This window comes from Fusarium keratoplasticum, chromosome 5, assembly GCF_025433545.1.
Source record: "Fusarium keratoplasticum isolate Fu6.1 chromosome 5, whole genome shotgun sequence".
Classification (NCBI taxonomy): Eukaryota; Fungi; Ascomycota; class Sordariomycetes; order Hypocreales; family Nectriaceae; genus Fusarium; species Fusarium keratoplasticum.
The window spans coordinates 3,115,817-3,140,618 of NC_070533.1; the positions used below are offsets into that span (position 1 = coordinate 3,115,817).

General features: G+C 54.8%; 11 protein-coding genes across 11 annotated transcripts; 6 read left to right on the forward strand and 5 right to left on the reverse strand.

The window, feature by feature from the left end:
• Window positions 1-3,667: 3,667 nt before the first annotated feature.
• NCS57_00759600 (uncharacterized protein) lies at window positions 3,668-4,968 on the forward strand (the record flags this gene model as incomplete). Its single annotated transcript, XM_053057439.1, has 2 exons — window positions 3,668-4,130; window positions 4,193-4,968. The coding sequence occupies 2 exons, from the start codon at window positions 3,668-3,670 to the stop codon at window positions 4,966-4,968; spliced, it is 1,239 nt and encodes a 412-aa protein (XP_052913634.1).
• Window positions 4,969-6,565: 1,597 nt separating this feature from the next.
• On the forward strand, window positions 6,566-7,386 carry NCS57_00759700 (Thioredoxin domain-containing protein; the record flags this gene model as incomplete). Its single annotated transcript, XM_053057440.1, has 2 exons — window positions 6,566-7,010; window positions 7,073-7,386. The coding sequence occupies 2 exons, from the start codon at window positions 6,566-6,568 to the stop codon at window positions 7,384-7,386; spliced, it is 759 nt and encodes a 252-aa protein (XP_052913635.1).
• Window positions 7,387-8,258: 872 nt separating this feature from the next.
• NCS57_00759800 (NADH-ubiquinone oxidoreductase 21.3 kDa subunit) lies at window positions 8,259-9,012 on the forward strand (the record flags this gene model as incomplete). Its single annotated transcript, XM_053057441.1, has 3 exons — window positions 8,259-8,312; window positions 8,434-8,936; window positions 8,988-9,012. The coding sequence occupies 3 exons, from the start codon at window positions 8,259-8,261 to the stop codon at window positions 9,010-9,012; spliced, it is 582 nt and encodes a 193-aa protein (XP_052913636.1).
• Window positions 9,013-9,199: 187 nt separating this feature from the next.
• Window positions 9,200-9,655, reverse strand: NCS57_00759900 (Yae1-N domain-containing protein; the record flags this gene model as incomplete). Its single annotated transcript, XM_053057442.1, has 1 exon — window positions 9,200-9,655. The coding sequence occupies one exon, from the start codon at window positions 9,653-9,655 to the stop codon at window positions 9,200-9,202; it is 456 nt and encodes a 151-aa protein (XP_052913637.1).
• A 310-nt stretch (window positions 9,656-9,965) lies between these two features.
• Window positions 9,966-10,863, reverse strand: NCS57_00760000 (Yae1-N domain-containing protein; the record flags this gene model as incomplete). Its single annotated transcript, XM_053057443.1, has 2 exons — window positions 9,966-10,753; window positions 10,812-10,863. The coding sequence occupies 2 exons, from the start codon at window positions 10,861-10,863 to the stop codon at window positions 9,966-9,968; spliced, it is 840 nt and encodes a 279-aa protein (XP_052913638.1).
• Window positions 10,864-11,628: 765 nt separating this feature from the next.
• On the forward strand, window positions 11,629-12,342 carry NCS57_00760100 (N-terminal acetyltransferase A complex catalytic subunit ard1; the record flags this gene model as incomplete). The annotated part of the gene is made up of 2 exons (XM_053057444.1): window positions 11,629-11,941; window positions 11,993-12,342. 2 exons carry the CDS (start codon window positions 11,629-11,631, stop codon window positions 12,340-12,342), a joined length of 663 nt encoding a protein of 220 aa, XP_052913639.1.
• A 234-nt stretch (window positions 12,343-12,576) lies between these two features.
• NCS57_00760200 (uncharacterized protein) lies at window positions 12,577-14,781 on the reverse strand (the record flags this gene model as incomplete). The annotated part of the gene is made up of 1 exon (XM_053057445.1): window positions 12,577-14,781. The coding sequence occupies one exon, from the start codon at window positions 14,779-14,781 to the stop codon at window positions 12,577-12,579; it is 2,205 nt and encodes a 734-aa protein (XP_052913640.1).
• Window positions 14,782-15,614: 833 nt separating this feature from the next.
• On the reverse strand, window positions 15,615-17,086 carry NCS57_00760300 (uncharacterized protein; the record flags this gene model as incomplete). The annotated part of the gene is made up of 3 exons (XM_053057446.1): window positions 15,615-15,702; window positions 15,756-16,928; window positions 16,989-17,086. The coding sequence occupies 3 exons, from the start codon at window positions 17,084-17,086 to the stop codon at window positions 15,615-15,617; spliced, it is 1,359 nt and encodes a 452-aa protein (XP_052913641.1).
• Window positions 17,087-19,734: 2,648 nt separating this feature from the next.
• NCS57_00760400 (FCP1-like proteiny domain-containing protein) lies at window positions 19,735-21,292 on the forward strand (the record flags this gene model as incomplete). Its single annotated transcript, XM_053057447.1, has 2 exons — window positions 19,735-21,085; window positions 21,141-21,292. The coding sequence occupies 2 exons, from the start codon at window positions 19,735-19,737 to the stop codon at window positions 21,290-21,292; spliced, it is 1,503 nt and encodes a 500-aa protein (XP_052913642.1).
• Window positions 21,293-22,775: 1,483 nt separating this feature from the next.
• On the forward strand, window positions 22,776-23,362 carry NCS57_00760500 (uncharacterized protein; the record flags this gene model as incomplete). Its single annotated transcript, XM_053057448.1, has 2 exons — window positions 22,776-23,177; window positions 23,228-23,362. The coding sequence occupies exons 1-2, from the start codon at window positions 22,860-22,862 to the stop codon at window positions 23,360-23,362; spliced, it is 453 nt and encodes a 150-aa protein (XP_052913643.1). The 5' UTR covers window positions 22,776-22,859.
• Window positions 23,363-23,759: 397 nt separating this feature from the next.
• NCS57_00760600 (Ribosomal-L7Ae domain-containing protein) lies at window positions 23,760-24,541 on the reverse strand (the record flags this gene model as incomplete). The annotated part of the gene is made up of 2 exons (XM_053057449.1): window positions 23,760-24,172; window positions 24,232-24,541. 2 exons carry the CDS (start codon window positions 24,539-24,541, stop codon window positions 23,760-23,762), a joined length of 723 nt encoding a protein of 240 aa, XP_052913644.1.
• Window positions 24,542-24,802: the final 261 nt, after the last annotated feature.

Sequence of the window (24,802 nt, forward strand, 5' to 3'; positions counted from 1 at the left end):
TGGCTGGCGTTCCGATCGGCCAGACGGGACATCCAAGGTTGAAGGAGCGTGATTTTGCACGTGATCTGACAGCAAGCCCGTTCTTGGTTCAAGACGTTTGTGGCGCTGGGATTGTGGCTCACGGACACATGGCGTTTGGTGGAGATGAAAATGTGGGGGTCACGCTCCGGATGTCCCGTGTCAAGCCGGGCACTCGGAAGGGAACGGCCAGGGTCGACGATGATGGAGTTGGAGGTTGATCATAAGCAGGGGAGGAAGGGCAGATCAAACAAAGGGTGAGGTGACGATGACCTGATTTTGATATACAGAGGACGTTTTAACGAGGCTTCACAGAAGCCCAAGTACATCAGACACAAACTCCGGACGAAAGCTTCCACCCACTGGACCGGAGCACACCCATCCCACGCGGAGCAAGGGTCAAAGATCGGTATCGGACCTTGTCACGGGGGTGGGCGGGAGAGAGATACCGGACCTTACAGCCAACCGCAGACTGGGCGGCATGCGCCATGTTGTCGCTTCCAGTCAATCAACGCTAGGCACACAAGCAAGAGAGAGCGATACCACATGCACGAGATGCCATCCCTAGAACATTGCAGAAAACTTGGCTGCCCTGTTGCATGCCGTCTTTTCTAGTGCCGATTAGCACAGGCTGCGTCATTTTGGAGAGTGCCGGGCCTTCGCCGGGACCGGCTTGCAGCGGTGCAAGGAAGCTCAGACGAAGTAGGGGTCTTTGTACAGAAGCTACCTACCCAGTACCTAATTAAATAACTCTAGAACAAATAATATAAAGGGAGTTGAGGAAGATTAGAATAAGTGATGTAAGGAAATGAAGGAGAAGGAAATAAATAATTAGACTCAGGTTTTTGTTATATCAACACCCCGATTTGGGGTACTGGGAGCCAGTCTTTGCAGTGCAAGTTCAGATTCTTCTCACCTCAACTCCCATGGACCCCGTACTCAGACCAAAGTTCCAAACCATTATCCTATTTCCCTGAACCACTTCATATTCAAATTCTCTTTTTCGGCCTCGAAAGCCATTGTGCCGGGATGAGATGAGAGCTTCTTTTCTTGGGTGATTGCGTTGGCCTGGGCGACCGTGGAAGCCTCTCACCTTGACAAACCCCAATTTCACGCGAATCCCATTGCATCAACAGGTAGAGGAAGAGCGCCTGCTCAACTACATCGCATCGCGATACTACCCGGTTCGCATTGGTGAGGTCCTGAGGGATCGTTATCAGATTGTGGGCAAGCTGGGCTTCAGAACTACCTCGACAGTTTAGTTGGCGCGCGACCTAGAGTATGATGCTCTCAACGGATGTCTACTATGCGATGCTCTACTAGCAGGCAATAGGGGCCGTCAACATGTGGCACTAAAGCTCTTCGTAAACCCAGAGTCTATGGGTAAGCACCTAGATCACGAACTCTCAATATACAAGCGCATTTCCAAATCTTCGACAAAGCATCCTGGTCGTGATGCTGTCAGGGGACTCTTGGACTCTTTCGATGTTGCTGGACCAGACGGATGCCACCGATGCTTGGTACATCCCCCCCCTCTAAATGAGATCATGCTGACCTTCCTTCACCGCAACCCAATGAGGAGACTACCAGCGCTGATCCTCGCCTTCACTCTCTATCGCCTCTTCCTTGCGTTGGATTTTCTACATACGGAATGCCAGATCATCCATACAGGTGCGTATTAGGGAGCTGAGCCAAGCAGGGTTACAGTTGACTATGTTCTTCACAAGCAACGGACGGTGCTGAACTTCTAGGGAGTAGATATCAAGGCCGATAATATTATGTTCAGTGTCGAGGACGACTCGGTTTTCAGCGATTTCGAGGAGCAAGAACTTGTCGACCCGTCTCCGCGAAAGCTAGCGGACGGAAGAGCCATCTATCTGTCACGCAAGCTCCGGATGCCAAACACATGGGGCGCACCGGTCCTTTGTGATTTTGGCTCGGCCGTTGCCGGGGATATAGAGCCTACAGAAGATGTACAGCCCGATATATACAGAGCGCCAGAGGTTATCTTAGAAGCACCGTGGTCGTATGAGGTTGACATATAGAATACAGGCTGCATGGTAAGTACTCGAGATGGATATGCAGCTGTAGGGTTTGAAGAGTTAATTCGTGTCTATCCCGACTTAGATCTGGGATCTCTTCGAAGGTGGTCACTTATTTACAGGACGTGATCCTGAATATCAGACGTATCGCAGTCGAGCGCATCTTGCCGAGATGATTGCATTGCTTGGACAACCTCCGCAGGCGCTTCTTCAGTCAGGCAAGTCAAGCCATAAATTCTTTACGGATCAAGGTATGCTCTGCATGTCTAACTTGAGATAGTCACATCTACTCATAGGGGATTTCCGTACAGATGTTCCCTTCCTAGAGAATATCACTCGAGGGAAAAGAGACCAGCCTGGAAGGGGAAAGTCAAAGGAGATTCCTCGTTACGATGCGAAAGATGCTCCAATGGGATCCTTCGCAGCGTTCCTCAGCGAAGGCGCTGGCCGAAGACGAATGGATCATGGAGCATATGTAGTTGGCGAGCTCAGTAATAGCGAGATACCAAAAGTGAAATGTTACAATGGATAACACGGATGTCAACCTACCTATACTGACAATCTAGGTACGCTTCCCTGTGTGACAGTGGAGGTCTGGCATCCAGACCCATGTGGGACATCAGTGTAGGCCGGCTCATGCCGGGCAGCAACCCCAGTGATGGAAGGGGAAATTCTGCAATGGATGGATGGATCCAATGTCACTCTCCAGTGGGTCACTCTGTCGCTCTTGTGAACAGTAGTCACCATGTATCCGGCTGCCGGACTGTGAGTGCGAAACCAGCTGGAGACCAGCGCCCCATTCTTGGCCGATGCAAAGCCGCTGCTGGGCCCTGGGCTGCAGCGACCGATATAGCGCGTGTAGCGGGTGCCCTCCGCCGCCGATTAGGTTCCCCGTCCTCCTCCGCTCCGTCAAACTTGGTCCTTCTCTTTCTTCTTCTTAGTCCTTCCACTTTCTTGCCTCTTTCTATTCTTCACTCCCTTCTTCTTTTTGGCCTCTTTTCTTCCTCTTCCTCTTCCGCCCTCATCACCCAAGCGTCCGCATCCCTCCCATTCCCGCCCGGCCTTCCGGACTCCAGGCCACCGCCGTCTCCCGTCGCCTTCTCTTTTTTTAAGCCATCTCCCCCCAGGTCAATGGCCGGCGCCAATCGCTGAGCGGGAAACGGTCGGTCACGGCGCGTGGGAGCACTCCCCCGCAGTACCTTCGTACCGGCTGCGCTGCGAGGCTCCTATACCGGCACGAGGACAACACACAGACGCACCGGACGGGTTCGTTTTTCGAGGGCGGAATCGGATCGGGGAATCACGAGGGTGAGAGAGGGTCATCTTCATCTTGGTTGGGAAGCGCTCGGTTCCCGGCCCCGAACGGCATCGCTTTCGTCGCCCACGACGGGCGCCCGCTCCCGGTCCAGGTGAAGGAAGAAAAAAAAGAGGTCGACGAAACTTGGAGTCGAGTGAAGACGATCACGGCCATCGACAGCATTGGCTAAGCGACGACTGTCAACCACCGAGAGATCCGACCTCCAATCCTCGGTCACGTCCACCGGGTGAGATCATCGCGCGACGATCGAGCGGCAAAAGACGGCGGGCGACATCCAGAGACGAGTGGGATGTCTTCTCACGACCAGGCAACCTCGCAAGCCTCTCGGTCGCCGTCATCAGAGTATGCTGCATCCTCCTACAGTTTCCCGGCCGCCTCCGACGCTCCAATGCACTCCTCCGCGAGAGTGACCCCGCTGCACCGATGGGCTCTCAACGCCTCCGACTCGCAATTCAACGCCATCTCGGGTGCGGTGGGAGGCTTCACCTCGGGCATCGTCACTTGCCCCCTCGACGTCATCAAGACCAAGCTGCAGGCCCAGGGAGGATATGCCGCACTTAACAGAGGACGGCATGTCGGCCATCCGAAGCTGTACAATGGGTTGATTGGTTCGGCAAAGGTCATATGGCGGGAAGAGGGAATTCGAGGTCTCTACCGTGGTCTTGGGCCGATTGTCATGGGATATCTGCCTACATGGGCTGTGTACTTTACCGTCTACAACAAGAGCAAGGGGTGGTTATCCCAACACTATGGTATGTCGGCACAGATACTGCATGAGGCTGATTCACATGCTAACTTCACTTTTGTCCAACAGACAACAGCCATCTCGTCAATCTATGCTCGTCGATAACGGCTGGAGCCAGCAGCACCATCGTCACAAACCCCATATGGGTCATCAAGACTCGGCTCATGTCACAGAGCAGTGTCCGTCACAGCCATGATCACACTTCCCTTTATCCGAAAGCAGGCAGCACGCCGACATCTCGACCGACTCTGCACGATTGGCATTATCGGTCAACAATAGATGCCGCCCGCAAGATGTACACGTCGGAGGGTATCATTTCCTTCTACTCGGGTCTAACACCGGCTCTCCTCGGCTTGTCACATGTCGCTGTTCAGTTCCCGACATATGAATACCTCAAGACCAAATTCACTGGACATAGCATGGGCGAGTCAGCCGAAGGCGAAAAGGCGAACGTTGTCGGAATATTGTCAGCCTCGATCCTATCCAAGATCGTCGCCAGCAGTGCAACATATCCCCATGAAGTCATCCGAACCCGATTACAAACGCAACGACGTCCACTCGCCGGGGAGGAGTTCGTACAGGGCATGGGGGTGACAACTACGAGTCCCAGGGTGCCACGCACTCAGGCTCAACCGCCCAAGTACCAGGGTGTTATCCACACGTTCCAGACCATCTTGCGAGAAGAAGGTTGGCGGGCCTTTTACGCAGGGTTGGGGACCAACATGATGCGTGCCGTACCAGCAGCAACGGTTACCTTGTTGACATATGAAACTGTCATGAGTGAACTTCTCAAGACGAGAGCCGAGGCACGGCATCTTCTGCTAGATTCGAGGACAGAGCCATAGATGGTGTCTTAGGATCCGGCTTATGAAAGAAACTGCAAGTATTTACAGGAGGCGGAAATATTTAAGAAGGGCCGTTCATATAGGTCCATGAGAGAGGATTGGGGCAAGGCTGAGATACCCTTGGTCGGCTGTCGGTACGGTATAGACATATTCTGGTTCACAAGTGGACGTTTTGGTGGCGGCTTGGTTCCTATGGATGATTGGCGCTCGCATACACACAGAGATACACGCGCACGCGCACATGGTTGCACAAACCCTTTCCGTCTTGTTTCGAGAGGTTATTGTCTCATTGAGCTGCACGGGCGGACCTGTTGACGTCGAGGATGCATGGCGAGCATGTAAGAGGAGTTTGTTTGGTTACAAGTGCAGCCTGACAGTAGACGCGGAAATGTTAAACATGACCAATAGCGTTTTTTTAGTACTGATGTTTTGATATCTTGAATGAACAAAAAAAAACACTGCTTCAATCGCTTTCCATACGCCAATGTCTATGTTGTAATTGTTTCCATGCCGGGTTGATCACTATGATGGGCGTTCGCCTCTTGATTGGCGTTCACCATTTGCTGGGAGTCTCGTATGTCTCTTTGGACAGGATGTCAGTAACAGGGTGCACAATAGTCAGTGAGAAGACGTACTGCTTGTTCTCGGGCAGAGTGGATGGAGGAGCGAGTGTATCTGTTAAGTGAAGATCCCAGTGTTAGCTTTATGGACAAGTTTACAACTCATAAGAAGGAAGGAGCTTGAGTCAAAGACACTTCAACATCCAATTCTCATAGCCAGGTTCGAGGCCAATTGCGAATTGCAAGATTTGAGATGTTGGAATAACTTCACTCCTGAACACGCCACTTTTCTCACTCACACGAACAGCACGCAGGCCATGGTAAAGGCGGCGGCCGGGGCCATTAGCTTCTAAAGACGGGAAAATGTTAGCATAAATAAGACGTAAAATTTGTTTTGCAAAAATATAAAAGAATAACAATAGAACTTACTCGAGGGTTTATCATCTTTGTTACAGGCCTCGGGAGTTGTAAGTTGTCAGTCAACATCTCGCCTAAACTGGTGATTCTCGCCAAGCCTTTCGACCGGGTTGTTCGGCTTATGCGGCATACCTGCATACCTTCAATTGATGCACGCGACACCTCGAGCCGCTGATTAATCCCATCTATCGGTTCTCCCCACACAATCGCGCAATCGCCCATTATCTAAGCGACCAAGGGACGTTGGCCCGTGCGCCTTTCCGCTGCCGAACAGCGTTTGGTCCAAGCTCCCGGGAGCTTGAGTTGCCATGGACAACCCTGATTGGCTGTAGGCCGAGACATGGGGGAGGCAGGCGCTGTTCGCATGCCCAAATGCGACTGCGACGGGCAGCGCGCGACCCAGGCCAGACCCTTCCCCCCCCAAGGCGCCCAACCTCTTCTTGTTTTGACCCCTTTTGCCCTCTTCATCTCTTCCTCTCATCTCTACGCGCATCAGAAACTACGCGGCGATTTTTCGCCAGCAGATACACTATCTTATTTAGGCGGACCTAGCTCTGCTCAGTTCCTCTTGTCGCATTCGCGGCCGCATCGCATACGCGCAAAAACAAACTTCTGCAGCCATGCCCGTTGAGCTCCGCAAGCGCAAGGCCCGCGAGCCTCCTGCGCCGCCGCCCGCGCCCGCGAAGAAGAGGACGCCGGCTGCAAAGACCGGCAAGGCCGCTGCTACCAAGGTGAAGGCCGCTCCCGCAAAGGCCCCCGGCAAGAGAGGCAGACCTGCCAAGGCCAAGGTCGAGGAGGAGCCCGCCAAGGAGGAGGAAGAGAAGAAGGAAGAGGAGAAGGTTGAAGAGGAAAAGGAAGAAGAGAAGACTGAGGAGAAGGCCGAGGAACCTAAGGAGACCAAGAAGAAGAGCGACAAGGCCGAGGTTGGCGATGTCGTTGACCTTGATGGCTTCGGCGGCGAGATTGAGACCAACGACGGCGAAAAGACAACTCTGAAGGCGCTCGTCGATGAGAGCAAGGCTGGCGTCGTCCTCTTCACCTACCCTAAGGCTTCTACTCCAGGATGTAAGTTGACATCGCCCACGTATCTGACATTGTTCACGCAGTTTACTAATCCTCCATCACAGGCACAAAGCAGGTCTGCTTCTTCCGCGACTCGTATGAGCCCCTCACAGCAGGCGGCCTGGCCATCTACGGTCTCAGCACCGACTCTCCCAAGGCCAACACGACCTTCAAGGACAAGCAGAAGCTCCCCTACCCTCTGCTATGCGACCCCAAGGCGACGCTCATCGGTGCCATCGGCCTCAAGAAGGTCCCCAAAGGCACCCAGCGCGGTGTCTTTGTCATTGACAAGGAGGGTAAGGTGCTCGTTGCCGAGCCTGGAAGCCCCCAGGGCACCGTCGACAGAGTGAAGAAGCTCGTTGAGGAGCTGGGTGCTTAGGTTGAGCTTGATGATACACTGCGTAAGGCTGGCTGGACTTGGTAGCAAGGAGCAACAGGAAGGGATTGTTCTGGGTTTTTGTTTTGTACGGGTATCTTTGTTAGCAGTGTCATGAAGGATTAATAGACCGCAATGGTATATAGAGTGTGAGCTGGACATGTCGACGATGACACTTCGGCCATACCCGTGAGATTGTGTGCTTGTGCTTGGTCCATGGAGTCTGTCTATTTGGGCACGGAGACCATGGCCACATACACTGCGTTGTGATGCTATCATCTCTGTGTTCCATGCACTTATTTGCTCGACAGGTATGTTATGTATGCTAATGGAAGCTTTGGATATATGTTCTCTATGCCTAGCGAGCTGGTGATTCTCCAGTTCGGGCATCGCGCAGGTAGGATAGTGTCCATCTTTGTCCAAGCTAGCCCAGCTTTGATTTCTAGATTTCAGCATTTTAGATGCGTCTATTGATCTATTTGTTTTCTTCTTCAGCCTCAGGCCATGTAGTTCATAACCACCCGCACTCACATCAGGTGAATTAGACCAGGCGTGGCCAAGTTGAATGTTTTTGGCACTCCAAGATGCGACACCTGCACTCAAAACGTATTTCACCACAACCCGGGAAATCCATAGCTAATAATACAAAACCACAAAAATACATGCTTACAGAGACTTTAATTCTCCCTTGACGTCCCAATTGCCCCTTCATGTCAGGATCGTGATACAGGGTAGGCAGCTTTGTTCGGGCTCGGTAGAGTCTCGGCTGAACCGGACCCGCCAGCAACGGGCCAATAATCACGACGCCATTTCAACTTGGGAATTGAACCATCACCCGAACCTCAACGACGACCTTCACCAGCCTCTCTGCCATCATGTCGTCTCAAGCGGCCGCTAAAGCTGCCGGTGGCCTGGTCAGCATCGCCAAGGTACGCACCAGACCCGATGTCTGCGACTCAATGCCTCGCAATGGTTCCCTGAGAGCTGGCCGAACTTGGCCGGATCGAATTGCCTCTCGGATCATGGAAAGGTGCTAACACCCAGCTACAGAAGCAAACCGTCCAGTCGACGGGCGTGTGGGAGGTTCTCCGACGATTCTTCGCCATCGACCCCGAACGATCCAACGGTGTCCCTCTCAACCCTCACTTCCGTAACCCTCCCCCCGGCGCCAACCCTCCTCTCGAGTACGACGACCCCGTGACGCTGCCCGCGGGCGACATCGCCGACAACCCCTACTGGAAGCGAGACTCGCGACGCAACTACCCCCAGCTCAGCGTCGTCAACCAATCCCAGTTCGCCCAGCTCCTCACCGTCGGCAGCGCTGCTGCCCCCAAGGTCGAGCTCATCGGCGAGGCGGGCGAGAAGCAGCTCGTTGCCGTCAAGGAGGAGTCCCAGACCGGCCTTGCTCAGGCCCTTGGTAAGGTGGCGCCCGGCGAGGCCACCAAGGATGTGTTTGTGAACGGCCTGCCGCCGCTGCCCAGCGGCCAGAGCCTTTCTTCTGGAGCTTGGGATGTCCACAAGTACGAGGTGACGGACACTTCGTACGGCGAGGGGTAGGTCATGAAACTGGGAAATTGATGGACGGATGAGCTAACTGTGTGCAGGTACCCTTGCAGGTCGTTCAAGTAAATTAGAAGCGAAGGAAGATGCTGTGTATACAATTACGAGGTAGTGAAGGGTATAGAAATTTCCATTGACAATGCAGATGATTTCCTTTTTCATGCTCGATCATCCCAAACTCCCTGCTTTTAGTGTATCCAGGCTCTCAGATTCCCGCCAGTCCAAACTCCGGTTCCTGTTTATTGGTCGACAATGTCTATGGCGTTGAAGATGGTCCGGACGACTCCCTCCCACCACCACCTGCCATTCGTTCAACAATCTTGGCCTTTCCCTGCGCCCTCTTGATACGGTCGTCAAAGTCTTGAACCGCATCATCCGAGTTTTCCGTCGAGAGTGTGTCTGGCTCGACGAGAGCGTACAAGGTGTTGACGTTCTTTTCTAGCCTTGCATTCCTCGGCAGTGGTGGTAACGTGCAGGCCGAGCTAGATCCGTCTTTCGGTGGCATGCGGTTTGCCCAAACGACAGCCTTTCCTGCTAGGCGGCCGCTCTCGAGGAACTTTTCGAATCCCTTCTCCATGCCAAAGGACCGGCCTTCGATGCGGCCCGCTTTGATGCCATCCTTGAGGCCTAGTTGGTAGCCTTCTGAGTAGAAGCGCTCCTCGAGGTTGAGGACGTCCTCGAAGGGGTCGGACGTGTCGTTTCTAGTCTCCATTGTGATTAATGCTGAGCTGATGACTCTTGGGGTTGTGGATTTGTAAGTGAAGTGAGTGAGTTGAGTGAGGGTGGCAGAATTTGCGTCACCGCCCGCTACTAATGGCGGGGCATTTACTAACAATCGTCACTCATCACTTACCAACAATGAAGCACACAAGATGCAACAGGAAGAGAAACGCTCACTTATTGCCAATTAGGTTTGTCATGTTCAATGTTTGCCAATTTGAATGTTTTGATGCAAAAGCTACCCTCTATTGAAACCATCCGTGATCCAACGCCCTGCGCTCTATGCTCATGAATCCATCCGTCTATTGCATACCAAAGATCATGCCGCCGTTGGCACAGATGACCTGGCCAGTGATCCACGAACTCTCGGGACCAGCAAGCATGGCAACGACTCCAGCAATCTCCTCAGCCTCACCAGCACGGCCACCCGTCGTCTTAGCCTCCTCGACGATGGCAGGGTCGTCGACACCAGGACGCACAGCCATGAGAGGGGCGTTCTGGATGAAGGGCTTGATGAGTTGCTTGAACTCTTCCGAGTTGCGCGAGTACATCTCGGAGCGGACGGGGCCGGGGTTGATGGCGTTGACGGTGCAGTTCTCGCTGAGCTCGCGAGCCCAGGTTTTTGTCATGGCCTCGAGAGCCGCCTTGGTACCGCCGTAGACGCTCTGTCCGACGAAACCCAGGCTGGAGCTCACACTGCTGAGGTTGATGATGCGGCCGGAGCGGTCGTTGGGGAGGTAGGGTTGAGCAGCCTGGACGAGCAGCAGGGGACCCATGACGTTGACATTGAAGCTGGTGGTGAAGTCCTGGGGCTTGATGTCGGGGATCTTGTCGTTGAGGGCGACACCAGCGTTGTTGACGAGGATGTCGATGCGGAGAGGGCTGAAGGCCTCCGCGGCCTGCGAGACGAGGCTGGCGGGGCCGGTGGTGGTGCCGAGGTCGGCCTGGATGGGCACGGCCTTGATGGAGTGCTTGGAGGACAGCTCGGCGGCCAGGCTGGCTGTGGAAGCGGCAGAGTTGGCAGAAGTGTAAGCGAGGACGAGGTTTGCGCCGCGGGCGGCGAGAGCCTTGGAGATGGCCAGACCGATGCCTGGGAGTGGTCAGTGGTTAGCTGGGCATGGAGAGATGTCAATTGAGTGTGTAAGTACCTCGGGAGGCGCCAGTGACGACAGCGAGCTTGCCAACAAGAGGGAGAGCCATTGTGACGATGTGTGAGATGGTGTTGAAGGTCAGACAAGCACAAGAGGAATTGAGTACAACCAAGTAACACCAAGAACCGTCTATTCAACAGACAGACAAACTACCAGGCGCATGCTCCATCTTTATACCTCCTCACATCCCATGCCATCCTCCTCATGACGCCCCGCCGCCTCACTCTTGACGAGAAAAAAGGGACCCCGCGGCCATGAAAAGCGAAGCCGAAGCGTAAAAAGTCACCGGCGAAACCACAACTTCCCCCCACCTGCCAACGTTTTACTTCTTGCGCGCCAATGACGGTCTAGCACGAGATATCCTCTCCCGGGGCCGGAATTGTCATCCCGTGGCTGGTTAGGTGTCGGTCTTGAGAGGTGCGGCTGCTGCTGCTTGGTCCAGGAGAGGTAATTTCCTCTTTGGGGGTCAGGTGGTCACTGAGTGTAAACGCGCTCCAGTGAAGCTGGGAGGTTTCAGTGGAGATGAGGCAGTGGGTGACCCCGCTGTGGTGTAGCGTGTGTCGGTTGTTGTTATGGCGGGGGGCCGCCTATACTTCGGCGGGGTTGGATGCCGACCTCCGATGGAGGGAGAGGGAGGGGCACCGCAAAAATTGGACCCGCGATTGAGAGACACGGAGGCCGGTCAATCAATCAATCATTGAATCCATGAGGTGGGCCAAGCTCCGTTGAGCCTCATTCATCATCGAGCAGACGAACCCTTGTACACCGACAGGCACTACTTCACACACCTAGACTCCTCTCTACAGCCGCAGCCATGGATATCCGCGTCCTCACCAGTGCGGACCTCCCCCTCATCCAGCACGCCAACCTCGAGAACCTCCCCGAGAACTACTTCCTCAAGTACTACCTCTACCACGCCCTCTCGTGGCCCCAGCTCAGCTACGTCGCCGTCGACGTCTCGCGCCCCAAGAAGAACCCCTACGAGTACCCCAAGATCGTCGGCTATGTCCTCGCGAAGATGGAGGAGGAGCCCACCGACGGCGTCCAGCACGGCCACATCACCAGCCTGAGCGTCATGCGCACACACCGACGGTTGGGTATTGCGGAGAAGCTGATGCGACAGAGCCGTAAGCAACCACTCCCGGAAACAACATGTACAAACCACTGACCTTCCCCAGAGCTCGCTATGGTCGAGACATTCCAGGCCAAGTACGTCTCCCTCCACGTCCGCGTCTCCAACGCCGCGGCCCGCCACCTCTACGAGGACACCCTGGGCTTCAAGAACGAAAAGACAGAGTCCAAGTACTACGCCGACGGCGAGGATGCCTTTTGCATGCGCCTCGACCTCGACGACATCAAGGCCCAGGTCGACGAGGCCGCCGAGGACGAGCACGACGACGAGGGTGAAGCCGTGGGCGAGGTCGGCCGAGACCCCGAGGCCGACAAGAAGAAGAAGAAGATCAAGGTCGCTGTGGGGAGGGGACTGGGCGTTGGTGCGTTGGTGGAAAAGGACGAGTCGAAGCACTAAGAGGTTAAAGAGGGGGATGTATTGTACATATAGAGGGATAGACAAAAGTTGTGTGATCCGGGTGAAGCACAATGATGAACGGGGAAAAACATTTGATGATATGATATTCATGGTATCATTCACGCTCATGGGCGTTGTATACATTATATCGTAAGTGGTAACTATCCTACATGGCATAGACGATAAAAAATATCCAGTCTGGCTCTGATATCACCCCCCATCCACATCAACAGCTCAATGCTCAACATTCTGAGCCAGCTCTCGCGCGTACGCCTCGTCCGCCTCAAGCCTAACATTGTCCAACTTTTCCGTCAACGCCTCAATCTCCTTCTGCAGCGCCCGACGCTCACCCTCGGTCACGTCCCTGCTCTCGAGGTCCTTCAGTTTAGCCTCTATCTCCGTCTCGAGCCCCGCGGCTGTCTTGTATTTTGCCGCAGAGGCGATGCCTGGCGGTGGGATGTCGCCATCTTGACTGGACTCTTCTGGCCAGGCCCCGGGAAACGGACCACCTCGGGAGTCAACTGACCGGCGACCACCAAAGATCCCACCGGGGCCCAGTGGTCCGGTGGGACCTAGGGGTCCATTTGCACCTAGAGGACCGTTCGGACCCAGAGGCCCATGAGGACCTAGGGGTCCATTGGGGCCGAGGGGACCGTTGGGACCAAGTGGTCCGTTGCCGCCGAGAGGACCATCGTGACCCCATCCTCTTTGACACCCCCTGCCCCAAGGACCTGGACCTCCAAAGAAGCCACCCCGGCCTGGGCCTCCATGGCATCCACGACCGCCTCTTGACGGTCTACCCCAGGGCGAGCAAGCAGGGCCACCGAAAGGCGGCGGCACGCTGACTCCCGGGACAGCGGGCATGGGGGGCATATGGGGGGCATGAGGGACTGGTGGTGGACCGGCGTGACCTCTTCGGTGTTCCTTCTGGGCTCTCTTCATTTCTCTCTTCTGCTGCCTCCTCTCCCGCTTCTCTGCTCTCCTTCTCTTCTTAAGGTCTCTCCTCCTTTCCCTGCGCTCCTTCTTCTGCTGCCGCTTCAGCGTGCGCCATTGCTGCGACAGAGCCTTGACCTGGGCCTTGAGTACCTTGCGGTCGAGGTTGGGGTCCACGGCGTTGGTCTTGGAAGCCTTGAGCTCGGCCTTGAGCTGCTTCACGTCTGCCTTGGTACGCATCTCCCCTGGGCGGGCTACCCATTCCTCGAGACGGGCGAGGTAGAGGGGCAGTTGCTGGTCCTTCACGTCGTCATAGTCTGGGAGAGAGCCGATAGAACCGGAGCTGTTGGAGGAGCAAGATGACGAGGATGAAGAGGAAGAGGAAGATCGGGAGCGTGATTTGCGCTGTTCAGGCTGGCCAGGGTAGAGAGGAGTTCCATTGGCGTCGAAGCTGCCGGGATGAAAATAGGGATGGCCATGTCCGAAAGGAGGCCCATCACCACGAGACCGCGTCCTTCCTCGCTGTCCCGGCGGGCAGAAGCCACGGCTGGGTTCTCCGCGTCCAAAGGGCGGTCCCGGATCTCGACCGTTCATGCGGATTCCATTACCGTCCATGACCAAGTTTCCGATCCGCAGGCCGTTGCTGTCGGCGACGATGCTGTCCTTCCACCGGATACTGTCGTTGCCGACCTTGAGACCGCCCCACGATCCCATCCATCCGTTTCCCCATGCCGGTCTAGGTCCGGCTTGGTTTGACGGGCCGGCTTCTCTTTGACTGGAAGGGCCCGCTTCTGCTGGCGCTGAGGGACCGTCGAATGCCGTATCCCAGCCTCCTGGCATATGAGGCTGCTCTTCAGCCTGAAGTTGCACTCTTACGTTCCTGGGTGCAAAGAAGCCGTCGTTCCATTGCTGCACGGTTGCCTCGACTTCTGCCCGTTTGCGAATGGCGTCATTTGAATCAGCGGTCTGCTTTTCCGATTTGATGTCGGAGCCCTCGTCAATTCCCTTGCCCTTCTCGCCGAGAATGGCCTCATTCGTCACAGAAGCATGGTCGGGGAGAAGATAGTTGACAAACGTCGCCCAATCTTGGTGCGTAATGTCGTAGAGAGGAGCCCAATCCAGTGGGTAGGGTAGATCTTCAGGAACCGAGCTGGGCTTGACGGCAACAGTGTACAGCCTGGGCGCCGGGCGTGGAGTAGAGATAGGAACGTCGCGGCCTTCAAAGTAGAGAGCAGCGCTCGGTGAAGGAGGCACCTGGATGTGCTGCTGAGTAGGTGTGCTGGGGTTGGCGGTGTTTGGTGTGAGCGGAGGAGTAAAGATCACAGGGTCGGTGGTGGAGGTGGAGGATATCCGGGATGCGGCGTCGTCGCCGGGATGAGCGGGGCCGGACGCCGAGAGTGGCGATCGGGGCGGCCCAGAAGTGGTGGAGTAAATGTCGGTCTCTGAGTAAGGCGGTGGTGGAGCGTCATCGTCGTGATCGACGGCGACTTGAGGATTAGAGGCCATGTTTGATGTCGATGATGGAGCTGCCATGATGCTGGCGTGCGTGTGAGTGTGTTGTGGTGTGAAGGAGGGAGATTCTCTGCTGTTGCAGGGGCGGGCCAATGATATAAGAAGTCGGGTCAGACGCTACCCGATATCCATAGGCGTTGAAATGGCTGCCTCGGCCGAGGTGGCATCATTGTTTGATTTAACCTTGAATATGGCGCTGCACCTTTTTCTTTAACCGCAGCTCGGATATCCGAGAAGCACGCACGAGCACGAGATCCCTGACTGGTTCAATAATCCCATCAGTTGGTCTGAGGCAGTTGCAGGGGTTACGCAAGTCGCATTCGCATCCCCCTCCAGCCCTATGACTCCTAGTAGAGGGCCCCGTCCAATCACCGCTCGCTGCTGACGCGGCCGAGAGCCAGGCCGCCAACTAGCTGCCGGCTTGCCGAGGCGGTGATGAGTAAATCAGCCCTAGAGGATGCCTTGCCATGCCTGTTGGCCTCTATTTTGCGTATTGTCTTTCGTGGCATGTCGTGGTTTACTTTGTTGATCTGTTAGTGGTTGGTCTACTAAACCGTCTGGGGACTTGGGGACGACGCTTCATCTCCCAACAGTCGTCATGCTTCGTTCCACGCCATCTTATGCCCAAATTGACATATGGCAGGGCTGAAAAGACCCTGGCGTCGATCGAGTAGGTATCAAATCATCACATTCGAGGCACTCTCGATTACCTCGCTTCGTTTCCATTTCACCCATTCACGCATCATCATGAACCTCGCTCAAACGCCGAGACATAGATCGCAATCAACTTTTTACACATTCTTCTTTTTCAACTGCACATGCACCCATCACCCGCTCCACAGGTGAAAGTCGACATCCTCCTGCTTGTAATGGTCCGCGATGAGGACCGACAGGTGGTCTCTTGAATGTGTGCCCCTGTCTTTATGTCAGCGTCGATCATAGAAACAATCACTTTGTTTGCAACTTACAGGTTGGTGATGTAGGTGTCGATGAGCTCGGGGGGCACCAGCTCAGTTACCGCTGTCCGAACCTCAACGCCGCTCACCATGGGTCCATCCGCAAAGTTGACAAAGCTGGCCGAGTCTCCCCACTCAATCAACGACTCCTCGTTGAAGGGGTTCTCTGGGCTCAGTTTGTACACGCCGCTGAGAACAATCACGGCGTTGCCCTGCTCCTTGGCTGCTCGAGCGACTGCTGCAGCGCCTGCATCGGCGACAACACCGCCGTTGGCAACAACAGCCCTCGCACCAAGAATCACCTTGTCCACCCGTGACATGTACGCCATAAGCCCTCCGTTCATGATGTTGATGACCGCAATCCCGGCAGATGTGAGCTTCTTTCTAAATGAAGCGTGCTGGACCTCAGATGTCTCTTTCCGGGGGGGCTCAGTGGCAATGAGGACTGTAAACCGACGCTTAAGAGCTGCGCGCAGGATAAAGCGTTCCACAGTTGGCGAAGGCTGGTGTACGAGGACGTAGTCTCCGGGGTGAATCTGAACTTCGGCCAAAGCCGCAATCTGGTCATCGACTTGGCTGATCTCATCCTTAATCTCCTCAATACCGTCAATGACCTCGGATCTCAAAGAGTGAATCTGGGCAGTGGGAGCCTTCCATGAGGGTGTCGACGCTCCAGAGAGACCCAGGGGTGATCCCTGGATATTAGGGTCGGCATCGCTAGGCGACGAAACTGAGAGAAGGTGGAAAAGGGTCTTGGGAACGTTGACGGAGCTGTAGGAGGACAAGGGTCCAGGTCGAGGGGGCGGAGGCTTGGCGCTGTTGGAGATGTAGTCGCCGGCGGAATCTTGCTTCGCGTATGTCGAGGGAGGCCACTGGTGGGCCAGAGCGTCTGGGTTCGGGACAGCGTCGGTCGGGGTCGCCTGAGCCTCGCTGGGGGTCTCGGAGGCTGCTTCGTTTCTATCCTCGGCGGCTTCGTCGCGGATAAGGCCTAGGACTCGCCGCACAATGTTGGCAATGACAAGTTCCTTGGGCTGGGCCTCGACGAGGCGGCGGCCGATCCTCGACACATTATCGATGAGACCGTCCACGTTGAACCATTTCGAGCGGGCGACGACCTGGAGAAGGATATGGGCGGTTGCAACGGCGCAAGGCTCTGAGCCCTTGATCTGGCGTCGCTTGAGGAGTCTGATGCGGTTCGCAAATGTTTAGCAACGAATGGCACAATGGAATGCTGATATGGCTCACGAAATGAGGCTCTCGACCGAGGCCTCCAATGGCTGGCCCTTGAGAGACTTGAGATATTTCTCGAGATCGGGCGCGAAGCCCGTTGGGTGAGGGGCCATGTCGAGGAACGTCTGGAGTGTGTTGCAGCTAGCGCGAGCTGGGGATGTGGTGTGGGATGTCTGCTTCGCGGGGTGCACACAAGATGGAGGGGTATCGACGGCGAGGAAAGTCGTGAATCTCTTTAAAGGCTCTGCAACTGTTTCAAAGCCTTAGATGATACTTCTCGAATTATGAAGTACTAGATGTCGAATGCGGCGCTACTTCCGAGTCGAGACTGGGCGTTGTTGAACAGAGCAAAGCTGTGCAGTGCAGCTTCAGAGTATGAGTGAGTCAATCAATTCCCCCCACGGACCTTTTTTTGCGCAAGGCTGTCGGCCTCTGAGAAAAAGTGTGGGGCGCCTTCAGCCTTGTCACTCGGTGGGGTCCGCCCGAGGTGGTGGAAAGCCATGACGACAAAGAGACAGGGACATGGATGAGCATCTTAGGGCAAAAAAGGTCACTGGGGTTGAAGGCAGTATCAGCAGGACCATGAGGAGATATGAGATAGAGGACACGTTCTAGAGAGATATTGCATCTTGTATACTGCTATCATTGGGTGTCACCGCTCATGTATGAAACTGCTTTGATGACTTGTCATTGTCGCTAGCTCTGGATGAGTTGGCCACCTCAGGACTGACTGTCAATGCTCGAGTCAACCTGAAGCATGATACACGAACCAGCAGTCATTCATGCTCAGTGTGCCAAGAATGGACATTCTCGATAAGACCACCCAGTGAAAGGGTTTCAATTGCTAATGCTCTCGCTTAGCACCATGTCTCCCGCCAGTATCTGAGATTTCAACTGCTTCACCATGAACCCTAGATTAGCGGGTTACCTGCCACCGAGGGCTGAGAGACCTGTGGCCGGATCTCCAGGCCACGTGAAAAGGCAACGATGAAAGAAACAAAGACTTGGCCAGAGAAGAATAGCTTGTGATGCTATTTGCTTGGCATTTGTTGAATAATTTCGATAGCCAGTTATCCACTTGTATAACCTGCAGGATTTCTTCCCCCGGCCCTCCAAACACACCGAAGTTCCCATGTGCCGTTGAACCGATACGGTAAAACCTCCCGGCAACCTGCAGAATCTCATCAGACAACCTCAAAACGCACAGCGGCATCCTCGGGTAAGCAAGCTGTTTGCTTCGGTCTGGATGGGATGGGATGGGGGCTGATACGAAAACGAAGGAGGAATAGATCCACGCTGTGCGGAACTCACACTGCGCTATTCCGTCCCAAAGAAGCAACTGCCCTCACCGGTCTCTGCATCGTCAAGGCCTTCCAATGACAGAGTGAAAGAGGGTCAGGCCAAGCTCGCAACCCATGGCAGTTGGGGACGCCCCACCAGATTCTGCAATTACGTCGGGTTGCTGTCGAAACTCTTTGCCCGCAGTTTGATGCCCCACTAGACAAGAAAAAAGAGGCCAGAAATCTACCATCACGGGGCTTTGAGCAGGGGGAATCAAGGTCTCGGGCGAGAGACGTGAACGCTGAGCCGCGGCATCCAAGGGGGACCCGCCAACCAGCAGGGGCCTCAGCATCTCGTAGCCTTGCTCCAGCGGTCATCGTCCACTAACGCTTGCTAGAGACGCCTGGAATACCACCCCCCAGAACAACTCTGGCCCCCCAGCCCCCCAGCATCTCGGCACCTGAGTCCCAACACGTGAACCATTCCTCAACCATCATCCGTCGAACCACCTGCGCTCGATCTCTCACTCCCTTCGCTTTGGGTTGCTCGCTCCTTTGATCGCTCCAGTGTCATCTTCTCTCCTTTGCGCGCGCGGCCTTTGTCCCGACTTCTTCCCCTCTTCTCTTACGGATTCTCCGATCTTGTTCTCTTCTCTCCCCCGGCCCCGAGGTGGCCTCCCTTATTCTTCTAGTCCCCCCAACGTCAAGTCTAGTCCATCCCTTCCCCCTTCCACCCCCCGCCGCCCTACCCGTTGATAGCCTGTCCTGGCCCTTTACTTTGCGATTTCCGATTTCCGCGAAGCCAGACGGTACTTGCTGCCAGTTAGCGCTGCTTTTTTTTCTGGCTGCTGGTCCACCAACAAGGTTCCAGAGCTCTCGTCCGCTCAACGCCACAAATCCAACAAGCTAAAGGTCCCCGTCGCTGCTCCCTTGGCTCCTTACCATTACCATACCTGGGCCTGGGCGTAACCTTGAGTCTTTCATCAGTGTCAGTGCCTCTGCGCCAGTGTCTCGCTGTACGGATACCAAGTGTCACCATTTGCGCTACCAACAGCCACTGGACTGGACTGGACTGTATCTGTCCTCCCATCTCTAACGTCCTTGCGGCCTGTCTGTCTTCTTCATCCTCCTTTTGCTCTCTCCCCGTGTATGGCATTCACCTGGCAGAATTGACCACAATCGCGGAGCTGCCCTGCGCCCCTTGGGCTTTTGCCGTCGTCGCCCTTTTTCGCCTTTCGCATTCGATGCCTTCTTGACACTCGTTTTTCTCTTCACTTGCCGTCCGAGAGCGAACGAGCTCTTCTTTCTTCGACATTGACTCGTTTGCGTTGCGCATCCACCTTATCCCCCGACGACCCGCCGATTTCTCCAACTCACTTCTCGCATCCATCCCTCGCCTTGTCTCGCCCTGCCTCGCCCCCTTCTCTCGACTCCTCTCGGACGACCCATCATTACCCCATGGACTGTTTTAGCTCGTGAGGATGAACTCTTTGAACATCATCACGGCCCGCGTGTCGCCTCCTCCGAGCCCAGGCCAATCGCGATCCAATAGTATAAGCTCCATTGGCATCGGCATTGCCTCCGAAGACGATCCTTCCCACGCCCAATCCGACGATAGACCATCCGGGCACGACGTCGACCCCTTCACCCAAGATACGTTTGACGAGTCGCGGTTCAGTACGGAAAAGTCTTATGCCAGTGAGGCCACGCCCCTATTGGGAGATACCGGCGAAGTCAGCAAGCGAAGCTCGTGGTGGCACTCAATCCCTCGCCGACTCGCCTCGAGCATCATCGGATCTATCCGATGGGTTCTCGCGACCTTGGCCTCCCCAGGTGTATATCTCATCGCTTGTTTTTACGACGAGGACGGCAATTTTGCGCCATGGACTCAATTCGGAAAGCTTTTTGGATTTCATAGAGGAACTCGACATAAGAAAGATATGGATGAGACCGAGATTCGTTCTGAAAAGGAGGAGCATGGGCGGACTACAGGATTTAGAAGGCTAGCGCCGCGGCCCAGGCCAGTATCAGGATCTTCAACAACATCATCAGGACTCTCATCGGAATCGGAATCGGATGGATCACGATCGGGCAGCCTTGGACGGCACGCGCGGTCCAAATCACTGCAACCCGCAGAGGAGGGCAACCCCGGCCGGAAATCTATTCGAATCAAGCTCAACAGTGACGAGGCGCTCAGGCAACGGAAGCATAGGAAAACGCAGTCGGCCGTCGCGCGCACCAAGGCAAGCGACTTGGGCAGTGGCGATCTCTCGGCACACCTCAAGTCTCCTACCTCTCCCATCGCAGCTCTCACCAAGTACCCCAGGACACCGGCACCTCCTCGGCCTCTCATTCCTCGGCGGCAGCCTTCATATCTCAACATCGAAGCGCCGACGAAGCAGCAGAAGACGCTGATTCTGGACCTCGACGAGACACTGATTCACAGCATGTCCAAAGGAGGCAGGATGAGCACAGGACACATGGTCGAGGTGCGCCTGAACACGACATACGTGGGGGTTGGTGGACAGACATCGATCGGGCCGCAGCACCCGATACTATACTGGGTCAACAAGCGACCATACTGCGACGAGTTCCTGCGCCGGGTGTGCAAGTGGTACAACCTGGTAGTGTTTACGGCGTCGGTTCAGGAGTACGCAGATCCAGTGATCGACTGGCTGGAGACGGAGAGGAAATTCTTCTCAGCACGGTACTACCGCCAGCACTGCACCTTCCGGCAAGGAGCGTTCATCAAGGACCTGAGCTCGGTTGAGTCTGACCTGAGCAACGTGATGATCTTGGACAATAGTCCGTTGAGCTATCTGTTCCACCAAGGTGAGGAGACCTACGCTGGGATTTATGCAGAACAGAGAGCTAACAAGAGGACCAGACAATGCTATCCCGATCCAAGGCTGGATCAACGACCCGACAGATACAGACCTGATGCATCTGGTGCCTCTGCTGGAGGGACTGCAATATGTACATGACGTGAGAGCGCTGCTTGCGCTCCGAGGTGGCGAAGACGGACAGCACATGGCATGAAATATGGAAAGTTATTCAAAGATAGGAGTACACTAATGATGGGTTTGCGATTGAAGGTTTTAGGACGGAGTTGAGAGGTGCGATGGATGCGATGCGATGCGATGCGACAGAGCACGTGGGGGATTGAGAGGTGGTGGGGAGAGGGCTTGGTGTTAGACAAGGCCAAGGCCCCTGCCACCCTCAGTTGTACTGTACAGATAAAGCTTTACAAAGACGGATGGGAGTTTGTTTTTTTGAGCTGCCATTTGCGGCATGAAGGTGTCTAGGTAGGTAGGTAGGTATGTATGTACCGAAGAGCGAAGGAATTATCCAGTGGCTCTCGAGGGAACCGAGTTAGCGTTTGAGCCAGGTTAATCTCACTGGCTTGTTTATCATGCCGAGTTTTGAGAGTGAAAATGACTGATGGTGATGGTGTGCAGGGTGAAACATGAGCGTTTTTGAAGGCGGTTGAATGACTGAAACGCCCTTGTCTGAAGGCGTCAGTTCCTGTTGGTCAACTCTTTGGTCAAGGGTGAGGCTGGAGAGTGTGTCTTGTGATGCAATGAAAAGACACCAAAAGCCACCTAGCACGGAGTTAAGATGCCATGAAAGAATCAGGGTCCATCCACCATGTCATGTCCAACTCGATCACCCGTCACTGCAACAAACACATGGAGTGTATGGGATATACCGCCCTCGTCAAGGACAGGGTCTGGTGTTGTTCCCATGTGGCCGAGAAGGCGACCTTGAGTGAGACACTGTTGGATAGTATCGCCGAGTGACAGAATATGGACAAGACCAACATGGAATTTTCTTCAGCTGGCAAGATTCACATCTCTGAAAGCAGACACGGGAAAACAAGCTTTTGAGCAGGCATGGATGTTTAACTTGGAAAACCAGACAAGAGCCAGCTGGACAAGGTTGACAGCTCCCGGCTGCTGCCGCACCCTCTTTCGGCAAACGATGGGATTGTTTTCGGAAGGAGGAGCATGTCTTTTGCCTTGGAAGACAAAAGCCGAGGGAATGAATGGGGAAAAAAAATGCAGTGGACAAAATGACGCCGTGACACCATCATCACCCGCCCAAAGAGCTGGGTCCCGCTAAGAGTTGCCCATTCCCCTCATCCATCACCAACCTCCCCCACTGCTCGATCTTGAAAAAGTCGTCAACGTCAGGTACCAGGAGAAAAGAAGCAGGAAAAGTTGGCAGGGGGAAATGAACTATGGGGAAATCCGGAGCATTTTCACCCATTTGAAGCGTCTCCATCTGTAGTTTACCCCGCAAAAAGGAGCAAAAAGAGGAACGGAAACGGCCAGTCTCTCAAGTGCGCATCTTGTCTCACCAAATGGTGACATCATCACATCTGGTGACGACACAAGGGGAAACGGGCAAGCCACGGGCTCATGATGCGAAATGGGGGAAGCAAGATCGAGATCGGCGAGGGAGAGGAAAGTACAAATAGTGAGGGGAGATTCCCTTTTTTTCTAGACTGATTCTTGTATCTTTGTATCCAACTCAATTGAAGCTTCACAACACCAAGTACACTTATATATACCAGGTTTCTCTACCTACTCTCACGAAAATCAACATGTCTCTTCACTACCTCCCCCCCGTCAAGCCCTCGGCCATCGCCCTCGGCACCGCCTTCAACCACGGCATCGAGCTCGCCGTCCTCGCCCCCATCTTTGGCCAGACCTACCAGCGCGCCAAGCTCTCCAACACCAAGGAGGAGTTTATCCGCTCCAAGGAGGCTTCCGGCGCCGCCCTCGCCTGGGGCTCCTCGCTCATCGGCTCCGCCCTGCAGAGTTATGGTGTTGGTGCTCTGATCAACGCTACCGGTACTCTTAGCTACAAGGGCGCTGCTTACCTGGGATCTCTCATCTTCTTTGCCACCTCTGCTCCTGGTGTATGTCCCTCTAAATGCCTTTCTATGAGACCTTGACTAACTTGCTGCAGTACATCTCTCAGATCTTTGTCGAGAAGCGACCTCTTGACACAGTCGGCGTCAGCCTGGCCACCAAGCTCATCGAGACTCTGGGTCTGTCCGTCTTCTTGACCTGGTGGGGAACCCGAACCAACCCCTTTGAGTAAAAACAAATGGGGAATAATCATGAAATTGAGTTGAAAGCCATGGATTGGCAAAGGATGAATTTGATTATCCGGCTTTGAGATGGCCAGTGTGAGATAGGAAGAGGAATCCATCATGTACCTACAGAAACGCCCGAGAGGCAGTAATACAACAAAGTAAACAATGTGCTTCCCTCCTGGTGAATGTGAGAAGAAAGTCTGGAGCTTCACCATTGCGACCATCTGTTCAAGGACCTATCAAATCATGTCATTTTTAAAGCTGTAAATACCTGAACGCCGCCAAAGCCCTTCATCCAGCCATCTTGGACTGGATCCTCTGGTATAATACATCCAGACTTGTTTCAAACAACCATTCCACAGAGTTTAAGCTTTGCATCCTCCCCCTCTTCTAGCCTTCACCTCAATACTTGGTTCCGCCCTTGACCCAGAAGGCCTGCTTGCCGTACTCCTTCTGTACGTACTTGACGAGCGACGCGTAGCTCTCGCCAAACGCCTCGCCGTCGTCCTCGCCGTCCTTGTCGGCCGCCTTCTCCTTCTTCTTGCCGTCGGCCTTCTCCATGATCATCACCACCGACGTGGGACGCTTCGTCTTGGCAGCGGCGCCGAGCTCGGCTCGCGACGTCACAAAGATGAAGGGCACGTTGTGGTCCTCGCACAGCACGGGGAGGTGGGAGATGACGTCCATGGGGGAGATGTCGCCGGCGATGATGACAACGCCGGGGAACGACGTGTAGCCGGGAGCCGAGGGGGGAGACTTTCGGAGGGTCTTGACGACTTCCTTGACACCGCGCTTGAGCGTGTTGTTCTTGGCCGCTGTGGGTGTCGTGTTAGCATGCAATCACTCGCAATTACCCCTTAACTCTTTCGCGTACCTTTTCGGATAGTCTTGTAGACCTTCTTCATGCCCTTCTCGTCCGCCACGGGCAAGGCGAACGGAACGACAGTCCGCTCAAGGGGCAGTTCAGCGGCCTTGTCCTCCTCGACATCAGAGTCCTCGGCGGCGGCAGCCTTGGCGGCGACCTTGGGGGCGGACTCCTGGCCGAGCTTCTCCTCGAGGGCGGCGGCGAGCTTGTCCTTCTTGTCCTTCTTGTCCTTCTTCTCCTTCTTGGACTTGGACACGCCGGACTCGTCGCTTCGCTTCTTGTCCTTCTTCTCCTTCTTGTCGGGCTTCTCGGCGGCCATGGCTGCGGATTGTGAGGTCTCGAGGAGCTCCGGGAAGGTTTGTTCTGATTAATGAAAGGAAGGATGGAGATCCGCGATCGTTGTCCGAGTCTTTGCGCGAAGTTTGCGTGCCAATTGGGGACGGTGGTCGCAGAAACGGTTCCGTGTCTTGTAGCCTCGACTGACCTAGAAATTTTTCTGCAAGCCCAACTTTTTTCTCGGTGAGGGAGCTACCGCGCGCTGAGACCCGGCGATTCGTACTGCCGGCTCCGCGGTGCATCA